Genomic DNA, 21520 nt, shown 5'->3' on the forward strand with positions numbered 1-21520 from the left:
TTGTAAAAGAATTTGCCATTTGTAACATATTCATATCTTGAAGAATTTTTTTTTTTATGTCCATAAAACCATCCGTTCTTCCTGCTTGTTCATTAATTAAACTTGATCTGGATATGAGAGAAATGTGCTCTCTGCTTGTATAAACAGAAGCAGCTGAAGAGTAGTCACTGGCCCTGTGATGCTTCTCTGTGAAAGTGAGATAAATATCTGTTGTACAAAGATGCTTGTTTTGTTTTGTTGGTCCTTCATTTTTTTCAGTAGGACCAATGCAATTTAAAAGCATCCAAAAACATAGCTGGTATCTCATTTGTATAAAAGCAAGAATGCTCCCATATATTTTACTGCTGTACTTCAGATGCAAATTTTCCTGGTATTTGACAGCAAACTAAATAGAAAAAGATTTGAAAGAGAATCTGGTAAAGCTCACACGCTTGCAAGTATTAGGATGAGTGAAATTTTTCATAGCATGCCAAATATTAAGTCGATTAATTTTCAAAAGCAAGAAAGATGTTAAAGAAATGGCAACAATGATCCTGAAGTAATTTCACTTCTTCGTGCATCTGTTAAATAAAATAAAATTTGAAGTATAGTCACACACTTTAGCTGTGGAGTTGGCAGTTTCCTTATTTCCTTACTGAAAAAAAGATATAGAATATCATCTCAGCTGGTTAGGACAGTTCCTTGTTTAGTGACTGAAACAACTTTGGGGTCAAGCTGGCTGTAATTTAGAGATCTGAGTGATGGTGCCTTCCCATATCATTTCTCAAGTTGTAGTTGAGAAAAAGAATATTTCTTGACTTTGGGTTTTTTCCTTAGGTTATTGTGGCCCCACCTTTTACTGGTCACTCACAGCGGCCGTATTGCTTCTGTCAGCCGTAAGGAATTTTCAGTGGTTTTTGCTGTGGTTTTTAGATGACTCACAGTTGATATTCTAGAGCTTTGTGGCATCTTTAGAACCTGGGAGATGAAGATAAAGAGCTTACATGACATGGTACCCGGTGGGAAGCCACTGTGCGAAGGAAGCCGGTTTGTGCTGGTGTTATTGGGTGCTCTGCATCAGCCCAGCTTTCTGAAGAGCTGCTGGTGGTTTGTCTAGGTACAGTCCACATACGATGTGAACCACAGTGCTCCAGACTTCCTCCCTCTCTAAGGCAGCTACAAACAGTTCTGATGTTTCGAACCAGGCATATATATCCTGGTTTTGAAAACACATGATTTCATTACAAAATAAATGTTCTTTACTAATGCAAGTAATACTCACCTTTTTTTGCCACATTTCATACAGCTTTGGTAACCTGTGTTTTAGTAAATTGTATCCTTAATTTTGGAACCTCCTGTGTAAGGTAATCTCTCAAAGAATTAATGTTGGTGGTTGGTTGAGGTCTTTTTTCCAAATATTCTTGTCTTTTTTTCCTAGCATGTGACAGAGCTGTAGAAGGTATTATGCGTAGAAGCTGAGCAGTGGTTCACAATAAGCAGTGTACAATCTGTTAAGTTTTGTTGTCATATTTTGCTGTGTTACGAGTGATTTGAAATGTGAGCAAGTGACAAGCTTAGTCTTTCCAGGAAAAGAAAAAAAATCTTATGAAGGTGAGAATATTTTCTAGTTTATCTGGTGGATGGGGAACTCGACAGAAGCTGGCAAAGTGTACTTGCAGCCCAGAAGGTCAACCGTAGTCTGGGCTGCATCAAAAGAAGCGTGGCCATCAGGGCAAGGGAGGTGGTTCTGCCCCTCTGCTCCTCTCTCACCAAGTGCCACCTGGAGTATTGTGTTCAGTTCTGGCATCACCAGCATAAGAAGGATATGGAGCTATTGAGACGGGTCAAGAGGAGGCTATGAAGATTATCAGAGCACCTCTGCTATGAGGACAAGCTGAGAGAGTTGGGGTTGTTCAGCCTGGAGAAGAGAAGGCTCCAAGGAGACCTTACAGCAGCCTTCCTGTGCCTGAAGGGGGTTACGGGAAAGCTGGGGAGGGGACTTGTTTAAGAAAATAAATCCCCTTTCCTTGGTAGGCATTGTGGCAAGCACATGCAGAATTAGTGTGGAGTACTACACTGCCGTGATGTATTATACTCAGCCACTATCTGTTATGAAAATATTCCACTAATTTATCGTTTTAGCATTCATTTTGTCTGTGCCTTAGGGTTTTTATCTCAAAATTGTAAGTCTTAACTGTTACAGCCCACGGCATCACTTTGTAAAATGGTGATTTTAAAAAAACTTTATGTAGTGTAACCTGCTCATTAAATAATTAAGTAAAAGATGCTGTAAGGATTACGAAGGAGAATAATTCTATTGTCTGTGTTTTGGAATTTGCGTGGATCTTTTTTTTAAAAGGTAATTTTATTGCTAGATAAATTTCTTATGCAAAAAATCTGATTCCTACACACTCCTTTGTATATTTTATAGTTTGTTTGCATGCTTTTACGTAGAAGGAACCAAACATGAAATTATTATGCTTTGAAACTGCTGGTGTAGATTTTCACCCACTTTCTCTTTTGGAAAAAACGCTGATGTTACTTTAGCTACTACTTTTTTGTTCTGAGAATGGATATTGTTTTACTATTGTCCTGTTGATGTTCAACAAATACTTTATTGGTGCATTTATGCTATCTCTGTTGATTTCAGTGCAATGCGTGTATTGCTGTCCAAGTTACCGCGACCGTGGATTGTTGATGAGAAAAAAGATGATGGTTACACTGCCTTGCATCTGGCAGCTCTCAATAATCATGTGGAAGTGGCTGAACTTTTGGTGCATCAGGTAGAACTCTTTTCTCGGGAGGATTTAAATGTCGCACTTCAGTTAACCGTCTGATGTGAAAATAGTTGGCCTCTTTACGGCTACAATTGCAGAAGCAGTGGAGCAGGGAAGGACACGTGGTGAGCTCTAAAGGTCAAACTTGCCTTTGAGACCATTACAGTGCCCTAGTGGCACAGAGGGACTGAAAATACTGATACCTAGTTTGATTCAAGAGATCAACATCTGTCCAGTGAATAATTAAAGTATTTAATCACTTCTGCCCTCAAACCTCTAAATGAGAAATCATAAGTAGTCATGGCACCAAGCCTGACAATATTCAGGAAGCATTTGGACAACATCCTCAAGCATATGATGTAAATTTTGGGTTTGTCCTGTGCAGGGGTAGGAGCTGGACTCAATGATCCTTGTGGGTCCCTTCCAACTCATGAAATTCTGTGATTCTGTAATGTTCAGGGTCATATTCGGTGCCCTAATGGACTGCCTTTCCTGTAGATGAATTGCTGGGATGATAACTCTCTAATGCTCTGAATAACTTTCAGGGCAATGCTAACCTGGATATCCAGAATGTGAACCAGCAAACTGCTCTGCACCTTGCCGTTGAGCGTCAGCACACACAAATCGTTAGGGTAAGTATCTTACTTGCAATAAGCCATATGGTTAATAGAACTTGACTCAAGCTAGTTGTGGCTGTTAAGATGTGGCTACTTTATGAACATTTTAAACATGATTTAACATCACGTAGCCATTGAATGCTTATATTGTTAATTTTGATCCATTCAGAAACCTGCCAACCTGCACGGAAGATCAGTTGGCAGTATGAAGGATGCTTCTGGAATGCTGCGTTTTTGTACATGTGCATTATGGTTTCCTCTGTGCAGCTGCTAATTCCAGCATCCCTGCTTGTTGAGTGAGGGAGAACGTGTTCCTCTTTTTCTTGTCTGAGCCTTGTGGCCCTGTAATGAGACCTTCAAATAGAATTTTTGATGCCTCTTGCTGTATAGGGAATTATTCTTTCTCATAGGTTTTGCAAACTGTAACTAAGTGGAATATCTTTTTAGGAGTATAACTGCTTTTCAGTTTTCTGAGTATGTAACTCTCCCTGTTCCTAGCTTGGGAGAGCTATAGCCAGTAGCAGATGTACCTTACTGGTGTAAGTAATGCTGTTTCTGTGTTTTGCTTGCATGGGCCCCTTGCTATAAGACAGACACTGAGGTCCTGGAGCAAGTTCAGAGAAGAGCAACGAAGCTAGTGAAGGGGCTGGAGAACAAGTCTTACGAGGAGCAGCTGCGGGAACTAAGGTTGTTTAGCCTTGAGAAGAGGAGGCTGAGAGGGGACCTTATTGCTCTCTACAACCACCTAAAAAGAGGTTGTAGAGAGGTGGGTGTTGGCCTCTTCTTCTGCTGATAGGTGATAGGACAAGACGGAATGGCCTTAAGCTATATCAGGGGAAATTTAAACTGGACATTAGGAAAATTTTTTTCACGGAAAGGGTTATCAAGCACTGGAAACTAAGGAGGTGATTGAGTCACTGTCCCTGGAGATGTTTAAAAGATGGGTAGAAGAGGTGCTTGGGGACATGATTTAGTAGTGGACTTGATGATGTTAGAGGTCTTTTCCAGCCTAATGATTCCATGGGTGCAAAAATTAATACTTCAATTGAAGAAAACTTTGTAACTGGCTCAGGAAATTGGAGCCTGGCACAACTTGCCCATTCTGGCCTGTATGCACTGTCCACGTGGGTCCTATGTGACTGCATTTGGGTAGCTGTAGCGGGCTATTGAAGCTCAGAGGGAGCACTCGCTGCTGAAGGTGTTCCCTATGAGTGAATGCATTGGCCTGGCCTTGGCACTCTGTATGCATCTTTTTCATTTGTCTTTGTGGAGTGAGAGTCATTTTACATTAAACAACATGTTTCGTTTAGGCCTGTAGATAATTGTCGCCCTTATGCAGACCTTTATCTGCAGTTCTGTTGGGCATTAGCCATGAGGTCTCTCCATCTCCGAGGATCGATGGTTGTGATCCCATTACAGTGGAACATGTGATATGGCCCTATATCTGGAACTGCTTGCTACCAAAAGAATGGTTTCCTACAGTTGGTATCACTTCTCTCCTGCAAGCCTTTTGGCAGCTTTATTTGTGCCCTTCTGGAACCGACATGGTACCTGGGAATACAATACTAACAAAGCAGATGAGCAGGAAGGTAAGCATGTAGAAGAGCTAGTGCAGCTACTGGCCTGACGTGCTTATATCTAAGAACGTTTAAGTGAATGACCCTGTAGAGTATCTGTACTTCAGAGTTGGATTAAGTTTGAGAAGTCCTAAAATAACTCATGCAGCCATGCAAAAAACATGTTGGCTCCATATTTCAAAACTAATTCCTACTGGGTACCTTCCAGGGCTGGGTTGTACCCTCAGGCATCTGTGGAATAGTGGTCAAAGGTAGCAGGGTTCTTTTAAAAGCCCTGTTGCCCTGACAAAGGGTGGTGGTTTGCTCTTTGTTTTATTTATTTTTTTTTATTTGTATTTTTTCCTTAACTTCTTTGAATTTCCATGGTAGCCAAGGATTCCAGGTTGCTCTGAAAAGAGTTCTCTTCTAGATTTTCCTTCAGGAGGAATTCTTAAAGTGTAGTTGCAGTAGCAAGATATGAACAAGAGAGCCTAAAATTGGGCCAGAGTGAGTTTGTTTAGAGACTGCAAGAAGTTGGGGAGAGGCTGTCACAACTGCTAGCTTCCAGCTGTTATGGAAGAAAAGGTTGAGGAAAATGGCATGCTGCAGTCACTTGCAGGCAGATATTTCCTTGAAAATTAAGTTCTGAATTCCTCTTAAGCTATTTTCCTGTAGCCTTTTCTAGAGTGTGAGATTCTTTGGTTCCAACAGGCTGAGATCCTTGCAAGCAGATGAGTTCTGAAGAGGGAGATGCCCTTTCGTGTACTCCTGTTTCTAGGTTGTGCCTTTGGTCTCTGCTGCTAATCTGATTTTTGCACAGTAGTGAAAGCTTAAAACTAAAGTTAAAACCTCAGCTGCTGTCTACGGGTTTCTGAGTGGCAACAATGGCAGGGTTTAATTTTTAGGGGAAATTGTTATTTGTCAGAATTTGTTGATATGTTTTGTTTCACTGCATATTTATGGAAGCTAGTGCATCGGATTATGGGAGGGCTGTATGCAAAGGCAGAATGAATTGGAGGGCCTCTGCAGCCCTCTGCTTGCTTTCACATCACGTGACCCAGATCGTGGGTCTAAAATTAGCCTTAAAGACAAGCCTCACAGTTCATTACTTTCCAAAGTGTTTTGAGATAGTACTTAATAGTGTCAGTGGTTTTTATGTCTTCTGCTGAATGAGGATAAACCTCAGTGGATGCTTAAATACTTTGCTAATGGGAGGACACTGGAAATTAAGCTGTAAAGTTTAGCATGCTGTGAAAGTGGCGATTTTTGAGATCATTGAAACCTAATAGTGAAGAATATTTACATATCTAAAGTATTGCCTGCTTGTTCTGTTTCTGATATATTGCTGTAATATGTTACACTGTTTGTAGGTTGTCTGGTAAGATCTAAAAGTTTAGGATAGTAGAAAGCATCCTCTAAAATATCATCTCTTGAGGTGCTCCTTCAGAGCACAGACAAGCATTAGGCTTCTGCTGAAATCAGCTTGATACTTGAAAGAAATAAATGCTTCACTTGAGGGCTGAGTTCCAGATATGGAAAATATATGTGAAAAACATAAGCTGTGAGTTGTAGGGGGATAAAAGAATAACCCCTTTGAATCCCCTAAGTGTCCTAAACCATGGTTTCACTGAACTAAGATTTAAAATGAATAAAAAGTGAGGGGTTTGAGTTTTAAATCGTGTTCTCTCTCTTTTCAGCTCTTAGTCCGTGCAGGTGCTAAGCTGGATATTCAGGATAAAGATGGGGATACTCCCCTACATGAAGCCCTGAGACACCACACCCTGTCACAGCTCCGCCAACTCCAAGACATGCAAGACGTGGGCAAGGTAGATACTGCTTGGGAGCCATCAAAGAACACAGTAAATAAAATGCATTTATTTATTCCTTTTCTTTTTTCTTCCTGTATATTTATCTCTTTATTTGTCTAGTTCTGTACTGTGGAACTTGGTTTTGGCAGCATAAATTTACATAGACATTCTGCATTAGATTGCAGTGTAGGCCAAAATGGTGCTACTAAATGTGGCTTTTCATATGTTTTCATTGTCTTTGATTAAAGAAAAATGTAACTTCTTTAGTTCAAAATATTTCTACAAATGTTTCTTTGATAGTGAACATGTATGGCTGCCAAAAAAATCAAAAGTATCTTTTTAGGAAAGAGAAATAAATGATATTACAGTACAGAATAAGACTAATATTCTGTTTTCTGTGATTCAGCACCTTGCATGTCTTTGTAGCTTTAATTTTTAGCTGCTTTCAGAACGGTCTGTTAGAACAAGGCATTCTCAATCTTCGTATCTTTATGTATCTTTTGACAGAGTTCCTTTCAGAAATTGTGCTGTAGTAAGGAAACAGTCAAAGAAACTCTTTAAGTAAAGGTCACAATGTCTAATTGAAAAAGGAATGCTTGCATCCAAAAAGCTGTGTGAACACCATATTCAAGATGAAGTTTATAGTTACATTGAAAAGCAAAGGGGAAATACAATTCTGGAGTGACTGGGATTGAGAAGAGCAAACAACAGTTTTTTCTTTAAATGTTAAAGATGGATAATGCAACAGTGGATCAGATTTGCTAAATTGTTAGCTACAAGGGTCGTAGTATTTTTTCTAATGTATCGATAGGTGGTAAGTTTTGCAGTTCATTCAGAAAAATTCCACTGTCTTTAGTAAAAAGCCTTTGTTCGAAACAGTCATTCCGCTGCACAACAAATGTTTTTCAATGTAGTTAATTCAATAACTCGCAGAAATACACTGGAATAAGCTATGGGAAGAGATTTAAGGTATGACTGGTATGTGTAAGAAAGTGCTCATGTCCTTTTAAATGAAAGCAATTACAACTCACTTGTTTCCATGATCTGAAATGAACTCTGTGAGAGGTGGACAGAGTTATTTTCATGCATGTGTTTTAATTGTGAAATGAATGAATGGGAGATACGTGCTTCTTTTTTTCCAACTCAGCTTTTCATAAATTGGTTTGTCTGTTACACATCATCCACAATGAAACTAGACTTGAAGCTCATTAATTTGTATTTTATGTGGTAGCAACACAGGATGCAGCTAAACCGTTAAAGGTGGAGTCAAGCCTGGCCAAAATATATTTGAAAACTCTTAAAGATAATCAGATCAAACTATCTTGAAAATGTTGTTTTGTGAAAAATAATAAATGAGAATAATGCTTATCTGTATCTACGTTTATTTAAATAAAATATTATAAAATTTCTATAAACTAGATTTTACCAGTAAATAATTCTGATAGTTAGCCACCTTCGGCCCGGAATCGTATGTCAAGAAAAGACAGGATTTAGGCTGCTAAAATATGTGCAGGCGTCCGGATCTTTAAAGCTATTCAAGGGAGTGTTTGTAATTTGTCTTGTGTAGAATTGCAGTTACAGGCGATGGATGATAGAGGATAAATAGGTTTAATAATTTAGTCTGGGAAATGACAAGACTTTCTTTTTGTGAATATGTCAACTTAAGTTAAATTGATGGAATATGTATTTTTTTTTGTTTAATTTGTATCAGTTCCTTTAAAGATTGGGAGAATTCCTTTAGTCTATGTGATAGCAAATCTGATACGTAAATCTTAGGTATTCCAGAGCTCATTTTTGCTTGGCTAAATTGGAATTAACTTTGGAATATTATCTTGAAGATGCCAACCTACTGAGCCCTGTAGGGTACCTTATTGTAGCATAGTTCTTCAACAAATAATGATTTCTTTTTTTTCAGTTGAATAAACTGAAAGAGAGCAAAAAATTCACTTGCACGATTTTAGAGGTTTTTTGTATTTGATAGCACTGGTTGGACAGCAGCTTCATTAGCATTCTACCATTTGTTACTTTTTGCTTTAAGCAGAGTTTAAAATCAGCTGTATCAATTCCATACAATTCCACTTATGAAATGAGTTCTTTAGTATTGATTTTTAATAGTTCCTTCTGAATAGCTAAACCAATGTTTGACGGATTTCTTCAGCTGTTTTTAGATAGACTATTCAAAATGCACGTAGTGAACGATTAGGACATAAAGCCCTGCACGTTTTAGATATCGATCTGAAAAGCCATGTTCGTGTTCAAGTGGTCTGAGCAGTGAACCCCAATTCTTTACTTAATTTTGAGATTTTTTTATCCAGCACACAGTGATGATTGTGCAGTGGGGAGGAGATATTTTTCTCAAGTACAGCCCTTGCCAATGCAAAAGAAGTAATTTCAGTTGCTTTATTACAGATGCAGTGTTTCTTGGTCTAGGGTTCATTTTATTCCAAATAAATGTACTATTCCCCAGGCTCATGTAGTGTAATTGATTTTAATATGGGTGTCTTTCATATCCTTAGAACGCCTTTAATATTCAAAATTATGCCACCGCCTAAATCCTAGCTTGAATTAAAGAAATTCTAATGGATGTTAGCTCAGCATTTTTAATCACTTAGATTGTATTTATACTGTTTGTGAGGATTACACAGACTCTTCTCCCTCACAGGTGAGTTGCCTGGGGCTGGCTTGCGTTGATGCATCTCAGGGCTAGCAGCCTCCAGAGGATTCTTGGTGCAGCCATGCTAGACCTGAAGACATAATGTTTACTTGTGTGCACAGGTTGATTTTTTTTTTCTTCATTCTGTGTGCCTGAAATTTTGCAGACTACCAGAGAAGTGTCGTGCAATGCAGTGTTTTCCTGCTGTTTTTGAAATGTTCAGCATGCAGAGGCATTTTGGGCCACAAGATTTTCTTGAATAACGTTGATGGTTGTTCCCTGTGCAGGACCCAGTCTTGGCACAGTTTTTATCCACAGCGAGTGAAGTAAACTATCCTGTTAGCTGTGTTTGATTTTCCTCCTGGAGACACAATAGCTGTTTTGTTCAGGAATAGCTCAGCACCCATCAGGTGTCCAAATGTCAATGGTAAGAGAGCTCTTGGCGCAGTGATTAAGAAAGGACTACAGCAAATTGTTTGGCGTAGGTGTGCCTTCAAGAAATGTCTGATCTGCCAGATTTTGCTAGGTGTTGTGGTACCTTGGCTAGATTACTGACAAGGTCCAAAGTACCTTGACTGAAGCTAGATAAAATCTCTGCTTCACTTCAGCCAATACTGAAATTGAAGTGCAGAAAAATCATCTGAACTTACAAACAAAAATGTTCTGTGATCTGAATACTGCAAAGCAATTTCTCTCTATTACTTGCTGGGTTTCCTAGTACAACGTCTTTTTAAGCTGTACTGTTCTTACCCGATCATAGGTAAGAATGCAGTACTATGAGTATCTGAACTCATGAAGTGATTTTCGAGAGTCTCGTAGCACCTCCAGTAATGCTTATTGATATAAGAACTCATAATCACAGAATGCTTTTGCTTGGAAAAGACCTTTAAGATCGTTGAGTCCAACCATTGATCCAGCCTTTTTAAGTCTGCCACTTAACCATGTCCCCAGTGACATCTACCTGTCTTTTAAATACCTCCCCAGGGATGGTGATTCACCCACCTCCCTGGGCAGCCTGTTCCAGTGCTTGACGACCCTTGCAGTAAAGAAATTCCTTCTAATATCCAGCCTAAATCTCCCCTTTTCTAACTAAAAAAAAAAAAACCAATAGATTGAGGCTTAAAAAAATTTCTTCCCTTGGAAACTGAGTGGCTGCATGATGAGGATAATCTGACAGTAATCAAGGCAAGGTAAAGACTTCTAACACATACTTCACATGCAAGCAAGACATGAACCCAAACCAAATCTTTTTTCTTCACAAATCACTTAAGTCACTTCTGAGGGATGGGGGAAACAGCTAACGGGTTTTGAAAGCTGTTTTGTTTGTAATTCAGATTTCAAGATATGCAGCCTTTAGAGCTGCAGTGACAGTTATCTGGTATTTTAAGTTTATTCCTGTATGCTGTTGTGTTTAAAGTAGCACATCTAGTTATTTAAAAGTTATTTAAATCCAGCCAAAATTACTTAGTTTTTTAGGGGTGATACTTGACACCCAGCTTTTAGAAGAGCACGTGCAGGGATATAGACTGTACAAACTGAAAGTGACAGAGAAAGACACACATCAGTCAAGTTGGGCACTTAATTAATGGGAGAGAGATGCATATGAAAAACTTGCCTCTGTTCTAGTGTGAAAGCCTTTAATTCTGGAGTTCAGCACTTAAAACTCCTTGAAGTGGAGCTGTCCCAGGTGTGCCAAAGCTGTTCCTTTGGATGTAGCCTAGCATAACTTGAGAGATTCTTACTGGTATCAGCAGTTTCGTGTTATATGTAGTCTGTGTCATCCTTATGCATTTTATCTGATTGAGCTTTAATACAAAAAGATGTTGGAGCAGACCCAGAATGCTTCAGAGCAGGTGAATCCACTCCTTGCTGGGCTATGGTAGTGAGCCTTCTCTCCTTATTTTTCTAGCTGGCCTTGTGAATTGTGTGTTGACAGGTACACTAATAGAGAAATACAGTAATAGTTGTAAAAGGCCAAAGGAGTATTACACGATTAGGGCAAGAGAACAGGTGCGAGAGTTTAAATCCCTCCGGACTGAGAAGGCAACTGAAATCAAGGTCGGTAGTGGGCAGGTGCTTTACTCACTAGACTAAAAGTAAGCATACATTCACTTCTTTGCCCAACTATGTTTTCAGTCCAAGTGTGGTGGTAGTAAGTGTTTTGTCTGAACTCAGCATTTTCAGTATACTTTGGCTGTAATTCTGAATATACCCACTGGTTCTTTACCCTTTATAGTGCTTATATAGAAGGACAGCCACTTCTCAAGTGAGTGCAGGTGTGCAGGAGATTAAATGCTTCAATAGCTGAACCAGTCTTTGCTGAATTTTAGTTCCTTAAAGGAAAGATGACTCAGACTTTCAAGTTGACTTGAACTGAAGTATAGCTGACTCAAAATTAAGCAACCGTACAATTGTTTTGACTTTTAGCTCTAAAGATCTTTCTTGGGCTTACAGATATGTGTGTATGTGCATGTGTGCATGTCAAGTAGTTTTCCTTTATCCAGGCTGTGTTTACGGAGCTCCTGTTTAGAGAGTATCTCAAGGTGCTTACGTGTTTGTTTTCTTTCAGTTAATAATGGGACTTGGCACTCAGGGAGCAGAGAAGAAGAGTGCAGCATCTATTGCCTGTTTCCTGGCAGCCAACGGAGCTGACCTCAGCATTCGTAATAAGAAGGGTCAGTCTCCTCTCGATCTGTGCCCTGACCCGAGTCTCTGCAAAGCATTGGCTAAATGTCACAAAGAAAAAGTCAGGTTTGTATACTCGTAAAATAAGCGGTTTCCAAATCTCTGTTTTCTGTAGATTAACCAGTGTGTTTAAAACATTGTGCCTTTATTAGCAATAGTATTAAAACTTACAAACTGCTTCTTGTCTTTCAGTTAATTCTTTATATTCTATGTTACGTTAAATGCTATCTACAAATACATTAGTTGAAACTTATGCAAGTCCTACAGGACTTTCATACATGTCAATATGAGAGGGAGGAGAATGGGAAGGTGGCAACATGCAGGTGGAGGTTGGCAGAACTTCAAAGCATCCCAGAGAAAGGACGGGGGTGGAAGTCACTGAAAGAATAACTTAGCATTTGGACTGCTGATGCAGGGAGATTATGAAATCTCTGTCCATGCAAGTTTTGAAAACAGGAATGAGCAAAGCCTGGTGTAACCTGGTGTAAATTCAACGTTGACCCTGCTTTGAATGGGGGACCTCCTGAGTACCTGTCAGTCTGAATAATTGTGGGTTTCTGTAAAAGGAGAAGGAAGGGGTAGGCCTGGTGTCTCAGAAGCACTTCTGTAGAAATTACGATTTCCGTGAAATGTCACACTATCACGTGCATGTGCTACAAGAAGTTTCAGCTTGTGCCTTGTCCTAGTTGTGTTCCCACCATTGGCTGAAGTTATTCTCATCCTTAATTCCTCTATGGAAATCAAAACTGTAGTTTAAAAATGTCATAGAGAGTGACTGTTTTTGTTGATGCTGCCCTGGTGTGTGTGGTGTTTATTTTCTTAAGTCTTTATGCCTGTCTCCCCATCTTGGCCTCATCCCTGTGGCTGTTCTTTCTTACCACCTTTTATGGGCTTGTGAGGGCTGTGGGATTGAGCTGCTTAGGTTCAACACATGCTCCCTCTGCTGGGCGAGTAGCAGCATATGACAAAGATCCGAGGTGAATTCACTGTGGGAGCCTGGGGGTGCTTTTCCAAGCCTGTCATTTGCTAAGGGTTGGAAATATATTAATGATTAAACTGCTGAGCTCTGCAGTTCTGAATTTACAGGGTGTGTCCCTATTAATAAACTCATAAGATAGGAGGGAAGGTTTTTTCCGTCCATGAGATGCTGTGTGAACTTGTGTGGCTTGTTTCTGTACAATGTCTTTAACTGAGCATGTGACCTTGTGCTCTGGTGCCAGCTGTATGTTTGGGAAAATGCAGTTTGGATTGCTTGAGGATCACACATTGATGCCTGAATGCGTAGGAACATATAGATAAACAGCTAATTTATGTGCATTTTAAATTAAGAACTTCTAAAATTCTTACAAGTAAGTTTGACTGCAAGGTTTCTTTGTAGTGGTCAGGTTGGTTCTCGAAGTCCATCTATGATCAACAATGATTCTGAAACCTTAGAAGAATGCATGGTATGTTCAGATATGAAGAGAGATACTCTGTTTGGCCCATGTGGACACATTGCCACCTGTTCTCTGTGCTCTCCACGAGTGAAAAAATGCCTCATCTGTAAAGAACAAGTTCAGTCTAGGACAAAGGTAAAAACATCTGAAGTTTATTGGTTCTTCATCTTTTTTAACGGAAAAGTAATGAAAGATGTCATGAAAATGTGTAGTATATTTTAAGTGGTATTTTGCCTTTCAGGTGTCTCACTGGGTGGAATTAATTTTGCATCATAAGGTCTTGTCGCCATGCTGTATATTGCTCAATTTTGTTTGCCCACTCCTATCCTTCCTGCTGCTCATTCTCTCCCTGCATTGCAATGTCTTTATCATTCAGGTCCTTAGATTTCCTAGTACCTGAGGATGCTTTATTTGAACAGCTCCCCCTCCCTTTTTTTTTTTTCTGGGTTAAGATAAATCGCTGCTTTTCCTGAAGAATAATTTCCTTTATTAACATTCAGTTCTTCTGAGTTCTTGTATTCCTGAGGGCAACTTGGAAAAATGATTTGCCAGTAAACTGAATTAATTAATATGTGCTTGTTTTTGAAGTTAATAATTACTTTCAACTTCTTTCTTTGGAATCATGAATTTCATTATGCTGTCTTTCTCGTTCAGAATACCAACCCTTTGTGTCCTGTTTTGGGGACCTAATCCCAATGAAGCTCTCAGTTCTTAAGAGCAAATGGCTGCTTTTAAGTATTTGTGACTATCAGGGTTGCATCCCCATTGCTTTCCTGTTTAAGTACTTTTTTACTCCCCATAATTACCAAAGCTTGTCCTTTTGTTGAGTTTTGTCTGTTTAAAAAAACAAACCCAACCAACCAAAAAATCCCCTCATGTTCCACATGTTTTCTAATCTGTAAGAAACCCACTCTATTCTTTATAACTTTTTCAAAACATGTTTTTTCTGCTTCTCTGGTATTTTTTTTTATTTCCTCTAGGTATGTTTTTTATTTCCTCAGAGTAGATATTGGAATTGTAAATATGAATCTGCACTGGTTTTACTATTGTCTCTTATTCTTACTTCTTAGACCATGCAGTATTCTGCAGTGCGTATTTTCAAAGGCCAACTGTTAACATAATGTGAGCTCATTTTCTCTAGATTTCTTTATAGCTGGTGAAAAGGTGCTGCCACTGGGTGATTCAGGGCAGCAAAGGCAAGCTTCTATTTCTATTCATCCATCTAAAGAAGCTCATCTATGGAAATCTGCTTTCCCAGGTGAAAGCTAACCTTTGTGGATAAGTTTCCTTTGATTTCTTCTGCGAAATTAGGTTGAGAGAGTGGTATATCTGTTCAGTACTTCTCTTACACTCTTGTATATAAAAATACCAGGTAATATCTGCGAAGTTAAGAAATAAGTGAACCTAGACAACAGTCGTATGAACTGGGAAAAGGTGGTCTAGGTCGGTATGAATGGAGTGATATGTGATGTCCGTGGTCACATGTTAGAAGTCTTAAGTAACCCAAACCCGTAATATTAAAACAGATTACTATAAAAGTCTCTTGCAGATGAATTTCATAGAATGGTTTGGGTTGGAAGGGACCTTTAAAGGTCATTTAGTCCAACCTTCCTGCAATGAGCAGGAACATCTTCAACAGCATCAGGTTGCTCAGAGCCCCATCCAACCTGACCTTGAATGTTTCCGGAGATGGGTCTTTTACCACAACTCTGGGCAACCTGTACCAATGTGTCACCACCCTCAGTGCGAAAAATTTCTTCCTTGTATCTTCTCTAAACCTACACTCTTTTAGTTTAAAACCATTACCTCTTGTCTTACTGCAGCAGGCCCAACTAAAAAGCTTGTCCTCGTCTTCTTTATAACCCCCCCCCTTTAAGTACTGAGAGGCTGCAATGAAGTCTCCCAGCAGTCTTCTCCAAGGCTGAACAACTTCAAGTTAAGTGAATATGGTGGAACAAAGAAGAAGAAAAGAATAAGGGAAGAAAACTATATACTGTCTAGCTGTTTCTCTGTACCTATCAGCATACTGAACATAAAAACATTGCTAGCAAATATCTGTTCTTAGCAGTTGATGTGATAATGCATTTAGGTTGCATTTTGAAGTGCTGAATTAGTTAAAATAAGCACTACTTGGAGCTTTTTAAAGTCTATTTGCCTTGCCAAAGAGAGTGTGAAAGCCAATTCTTATCAAGAGCAGAAGATAAACTTTTCTCGTATGTGTGTTTTGTTGTTCATTACAGATTGAAGAATGCGTAGTGTGTTCAGACAAAAAGGCAGCAGTGCTTTTCCAGCCTTGTGGTCATATGTGTGCCTGTGAAAGTAAGTAAACTTGACAGAAGTTTTTTTTGAACTAATTTTGGAACAGAACATTTTTAATCAGATTGCTAAAAGCTTATTAGTAATCTGACTTAACATCCTATTTATTTGATAGTCAGAATGTTGGCATTATTTTGCATGCTGTTAATGAAATAATTGGAGGACAAACAGGAGATTTTAAAAAATTCAGAAAGGAAGTGCTCTTCCATCTGAATTATTTAATTGTGAGTAAGCTCACTCAGATTATAGAAGCCTGATGTATATCATTAAAACTTCTGAAATAATTAGAATTCATTTTATTGCTCTGTTGCAGCTTCTTGGGGGCATTCAGATTTGCAAATGGTGTTTTAAAAAAGTATGATCAATAAATATTTAATATGCTTCATTAATAATCTACAGATTTGCACAAGGGCTGTGTTCTTCCCTAAAAGGCACATCATCTGTCTTTGCAAAGAGCTGCAGTTTGGATTCACTCTGATTTATCTTGTGTAGCAAAAAAAAAAAAAAAACAACCAAAAAAAACCCCAAAAACAAAGACAGGAGTTCTCCAGAATTTTTCTGGTTTTGAGAATATGTGGATGAGAATGCATCCATCACCTTGTCACCAGACATGTCAGGGCCTTGTTGAAGGGTCATTTGCCTAGAGAAGGGCAGTTCTTGCTGCAGAGGATCTTCATAAGAGGGAAGGTAATCATTCTCTTAAGTAACTGCTTACTTGGTCTCTCTAAAGAAGTCTGATTTTTCCCGTGTTCTGGCTGAGAGACCTGACACTGAATCACTGACTTGACAGTTATCCTGATCTGGCCTCTTTCCCTGTCTGCAGTTGAAAGGTGATGAGAGAAGTTTTTTGATAGTTTCCCAGGAAGAGGACTGCAAAAAGATTAATTGCTGTGGTGAAGGATTTCAGCAGTGCAATACATGTCACCAAGGCTAAGCTGTAACAATGACAGCAAAAGGTTTAACAGATGTAGTTGATTTCTTGCCAGATTGCTCTCTGGACATCTTGTTAAAGCAGGATGAGAAAGTGTCCTCAAATTTTGTGAAGTTTATAAGACCTTTTCTGTTGATTCACAGTAACTGTCAGCATTTATGGGATATAATCATTCACCTTTTGTAGAAGAATTACTGCCTTCTTTCTGGGATTATATCAAAAGATATAGGTTTGCCCTTCTTAAGGGTAAGGAGCCATACATATTTGCCCCTGGAGCATTAGGATACTAAGTGGAGATGCTTTGTTTAAAGGAAAAAGCAGGTAGTCAAGATGTTCTTGGAAATTCTGGTCTCAAACGTGTGACGTTGCTTTTCTAACTTCTGTAATTCTATGGAACAGACAGCCATGTGGAGAAAGAAGATCCTGATTGCTTGAAGTACAGTAAAAGAAGATAAACAGAATAGCTTTACTTTGAATACCAAACAAGACATTGTTCATAGGTGTGATTTGCAGAAAATGATGTCAAGATGAGCACAAGTAATTTGTATTATAAGCATCTGTTATGGCACGGATATATAGTTGCTGTGAATAAACAAGCTCATGATTAGGAAAGAATTAAAATGAAATAGAAAAGAAGATATAGAAAAATTTTTCAGAGTTGATTTATTTCTGTGTTCTCCTAGATTGTGCAAGCTTGATGAAGAAATGTGTACAGTGTCGGGCAGTGGTTGAGCGAAGAGTGCCTTTCATAATGTGCTGTGGAGGGAAAGGTACAGAAGATACCACTGATGATATTTGTGAGTGACTCCAACATCTGTACTCTCTCACATTCTCCCCCAAGTTCTTGTTCTTTTAAATGACCTAAATCTTACTTTTCCTTTTAAAAGAAAAGTTTATTTGAAACAATGTTAAGCAAGGTATCCATTTGCTGTTTGCACTCCTATGTTGATAGCTGCAAATATGACACTGACATCAGTCATTAGGCTACAGGATTGCATCCAGTGTCCACAGTAGACACTTAAACATATATGACTCCTTGGCCACTTATTTATGTCCTATGAGGCAGAAGCTGAAGATTGTCTGTAATTGTGCAGATGAGCAAATAAATGTATTTTTTTTTACTTCTGGAACTTCCTGGCTGATATAGGAGTGATAAGTATTTTGTATCTAGGTACAAGTGGCTTTAATGACAGATTGTTCAGTTTTACATCTCCTGCTTTGAGTATTTTTTAAACTTTTCATGATTTCTCTGAGTAATTTCTGTGCATTGTTTATACTGACTTTGTGTGTGTGATACGCAATGTCTGAATTGAGTTTATGTGAATTGGAATATTAGATTCATACTGTTCCTAAATAGATAAATATAGGAACAACCCTTAAAATCAGGTTTGTAATACAGTGGAAATTAAGAATTTGTTATTTAAAATACTCCTCAATTTTTCTTTTTCTTGCAGTAACATTGCTTCCTGTATCAGGAATATTACTCTGAGTTGAGCTTTGTTTAAATTTTGAACAAACTACTTCCAAGACATTTTGTGCATTTTTGAATGCCAAATAGAATCAGCTATGTAAATTAGGAGTATTTTCAGTGTGAAAGGTTTTGACTTTATTCTTTACCCATGTCAAAACACTGACAAATAAGAGCTCTGTGAACATTAAGAGGGTACAGGGATTTTGAGCGTCTGTCTTGAGGAAACGTTTGTCAAAGGAGCACGGCCACTGAACTCAAAGAAGTTCTTTATGTTTTGAACTGCAGTGATGTAGTGAATTGAATTAGATTATCAAATATGTTTGACTAATGTTATTTCAGATAACTGAAAAATTGTAGTTACTACACTGGAAATAATTATTCCTGTTTCATTAAGTTGATGTGTAATCACATATCTTTATTAAATTACAGCAAGTGGAAACATTCCAGTTTTGCAGAAAGACAAAGACAACACCAATGTCAATGCGGATGTACAGAAGCTGCAGCAACAGTTACAAGACATCAAAGAACAGGTAAAAGTGCTGGATAAAATAATTGAAAATATAAAATATTTTCTAAAATAATTGAAAAATTAAAGTTACTTTCAGTTATTAAAAAAAATAAATTACATGTTGAAGTGCTTTGGTTCTTGATAGTTGGATAACGAGTATATTTTTGTGTGTGATATGGCTTGTATGTCTTATACGTACAGGGTTTTTTTTTTAAAAAAAAATATAAAACCCCAAGTGGTCATGTTTGATAATTCATCTACTGGAGCATCTGTGTTGATATGATTGAAAAAGGGTTCTCTGCCCAGTCAGTGTGTCCTCTGTCTATTTGGCTGACCTGAGTGTATAGGTACAGCAGGAGCTATTTTCACCAGACAGTAATAAAAGTAGATATTCTTCTGTGTTTACCTGAATCTTCACTTGTCTCTTCATGGATTGCCTTTGGACAATGGCTGGGAGTTTTACCATCATATGAAGCCTGTAGTTGATGTACCCTTCAAAAACTGTATGGTTGCCAAATGAAAATTTCTGAAAGTACTGTACATGTAATTTGAATATTTGGAATGTAAATTATAAGATTTATCTTTTGTAATTATGCGTAGTGTATGCAGGAAGATATTTAGACAGATTCACTATAGAGTGTATCAATTGTTAACTGTTTAAGTTACGTGCAACTTAGAAACCTAGTAAAACCCAAAATTCAATGTTTAAGATAACCGACAGTTACCTATTTAAATTTGTTACTTCTCTAAGTCTAGTTCCTTTAGAAGAGCTTAAGTAGTTGTCTACATGCAGAACTTTCCTGTGTCAAATTACTAAACTGTTTCCTTGCTTTTCCATCTCAACAAAAGAGCATCTTTATTTTGAGATTTGTTTTTTCAGCAGTGAAGGACCTGGGGTGTTCAAATGTTGTATGAACTTACTTTCTCAGAACCCTAATAAATATGATTCTTGTTTTCGTTTTGTATAACACAATTGGAAGAAACCTTTAATGGATAATACAGGAAATGGAGAAGTCATCTTAGTGTATTGCTTGCCTTTTCTTCTTGTAGGCTCAGATCAGTCAGTAATATTTCAGTGATGGCAGCATCGCATCTAGTCCTGGTAGATGTTGCTCTGAGCTGTTCGTGTGAAAGCTAAGAGTAACACGTTCAGATTGTCAGTTTTAGGGGCCATGTGTCCAAACATGGGAGCTGGTATGCTGTCAAATTTTAACCTCAGTGGCATGTCTGTGAAGAGCTATTCCTGTTGTATGGAGACTTGGCCAAGACTCTGGTAAAAGAAATTTAAATACCCAGTTCAAAACAGATTAGTTTGTGGGTTTTGTTTGTAAAAGAATATGCAGATTAAAAACTGTCATTTGAAAAATGCATGTCTTTTTGACAATAACATATGGAGTTTCTAGATAGCTCTGACATCTTATATCTACTGTTTAGCTTCTGCTTTGTTTTTTAATATTGGATGAAAAGAATAAGATTGCTTCTTTGGCATATGAAATTACATATGCAAAGCGCGAAGATGAATGCTTAAACACAAGTAATCTGTTTTCTTCAGATGTATTTTTTTTTCTTTTCTGGTTACTTTATTGTGGGAGTTTATAAAAGATTGGAGTTCTGTTTGAGTATGCTAATACTTTTTATGTTTAGGAACATTAAAGGAAAACTAATTAATTTTACAGTTCCTGTTCTTCATTAGATGCGATCCCAGTTTGTTTAAGTTTTCCTAGGGTGTTCTTTTATTTTTAACAATTTTGTCTCATCTTCGTGCTTTAACAGTTCAGTCACCATGTTACATTGATTTTTTTTTTTTTTTTTGTACTTAAAATTAATTTGTTCTCTCTCAGCAGGTATAATCCTATGTTTCAACTCAGACCTTCAGTGATAACCTAGTATGTTAGTGCAGCAAGCTTTTAAAACCGTTTCTGGTGCCAAGCAGAAGTGATGCTGATGTCCACATCTGATGACCACACCGTTCTTCAGGAATTCCCTGAATGTGAACCTTTTTGACTGTAATTGCAATACCTTCACTCCACTTCATACATAATCACCATCCCCTATCTAATATCTTACGTATGTTCCTTCACCATACTTACATCACTTTTTCTCCCTAAAAAGATACTTCTTTTGTCACTGTGCGCCTATATATTGTTGAAAAAAATGGTTTTAGCAATGAGGAATTGATACTTCAAGCCGTTTAAAACACCTTGTTAGTGGTGAACATTGTTTTCAATTGCAAACCCAGCTATACTTAAAAGCATGATGAGCACTTTTCTTCAGAGTACTTATCCAAAGAGATAATTCTTACATAAACAGGCACAATGCTTTCTTTATGTTTGTTTTCTTCGAAAGGTGGGAGTGAAATGACTCATGCAGTTAAAAAAAAGCAATGTGGTTTCATGCAGAGATCATTCTAACAAACCAGTAGCAGAGTAGAAACAGTGCTTACTTCTTGCTGCTGTGGCACAAATTGGCATACACAGGCATGCAATGAACTTCTTGCCGCTGTAAAAATGCATATAAGCTGGAAGTTAAGTAAAGAGTGCTCCTTGAAAATTGGATAAAACTCAGTTATTTGGGCTTGTATGCCACTGGGAAACTGATGAACTACTTGAGAAATATCTTTGTCAGAGCAGAACTGCATAACAAACAGCAAGTTTTGTTGTTCCTGCCAGATGAATTCTCCTGTTGTATGAAGTAACTTAAATGTTAAAATAACGTCATATAACAGATCAAACAGCTGATATTTTAAATACTCTGCGTTTATACTAAGCAGAAGAGATTGGACA

General features: G+C 38.1%; 1 protein-coding gene across 2 annotated transcripts in view; it reads left to right on the top strand.

Annotated features, from left to right (window-relative positions):
* MIB1 (MIB E3 ubiquitin protein ligase 1) overlaps positions 1–21520 on the top strand; it is an 85298-nt gene that overhangs the window by 55442 nt on the left and 8336 nt on the right. The window contains exons 13-20 of one of the 2 annotated variants that reach the window (XM_069853958.1): positions 2630–2762; positions 3302–3388; positions 6627–6755; positions 11960–12141; positions 13454–13646; positions 15752–15830; positions 17442–17555; positions 18659–18759. In XM_069853958.1, the coding sequence (XP_069710059.1) occupies positions 2630–2762; positions 3302–3388; positions 6627–6755; positions 11960–12141; positions 13454–13646; positions 15752–15830; positions 17442–17555; positions 18659–18759 (1018 nt within the window). Of the gene's footprint in view, positions 1–2629; positions 2763–3301; positions 3389–6626; positions 6789–11959; positions 12142–13453; positions 13647–15751; positions 15831–17441; positions 17556–18658; positions 18760–21520 lie in introns of both variants that reach the window. The other variant, XM_069853957.1, reaches the window with a different exon arrangement.

Source organism: Phaenicophaeus curvirostris, chromosome 3 (genome assembly GCF_032191515.1).
Source record: "Phaenicophaeus curvirostris isolate KB17595 chromosome 3, BPBGC_Pcur_1.0, whole genome shotgun sequence".
Taxonomy (NCBI): domain Eukaryota; kingdom Metazoa; phylum Chordata; class Aves; order Cuculiformes; family Cuculidae; genus Phaenicophaeus; species Phaenicophaeus curvirostris.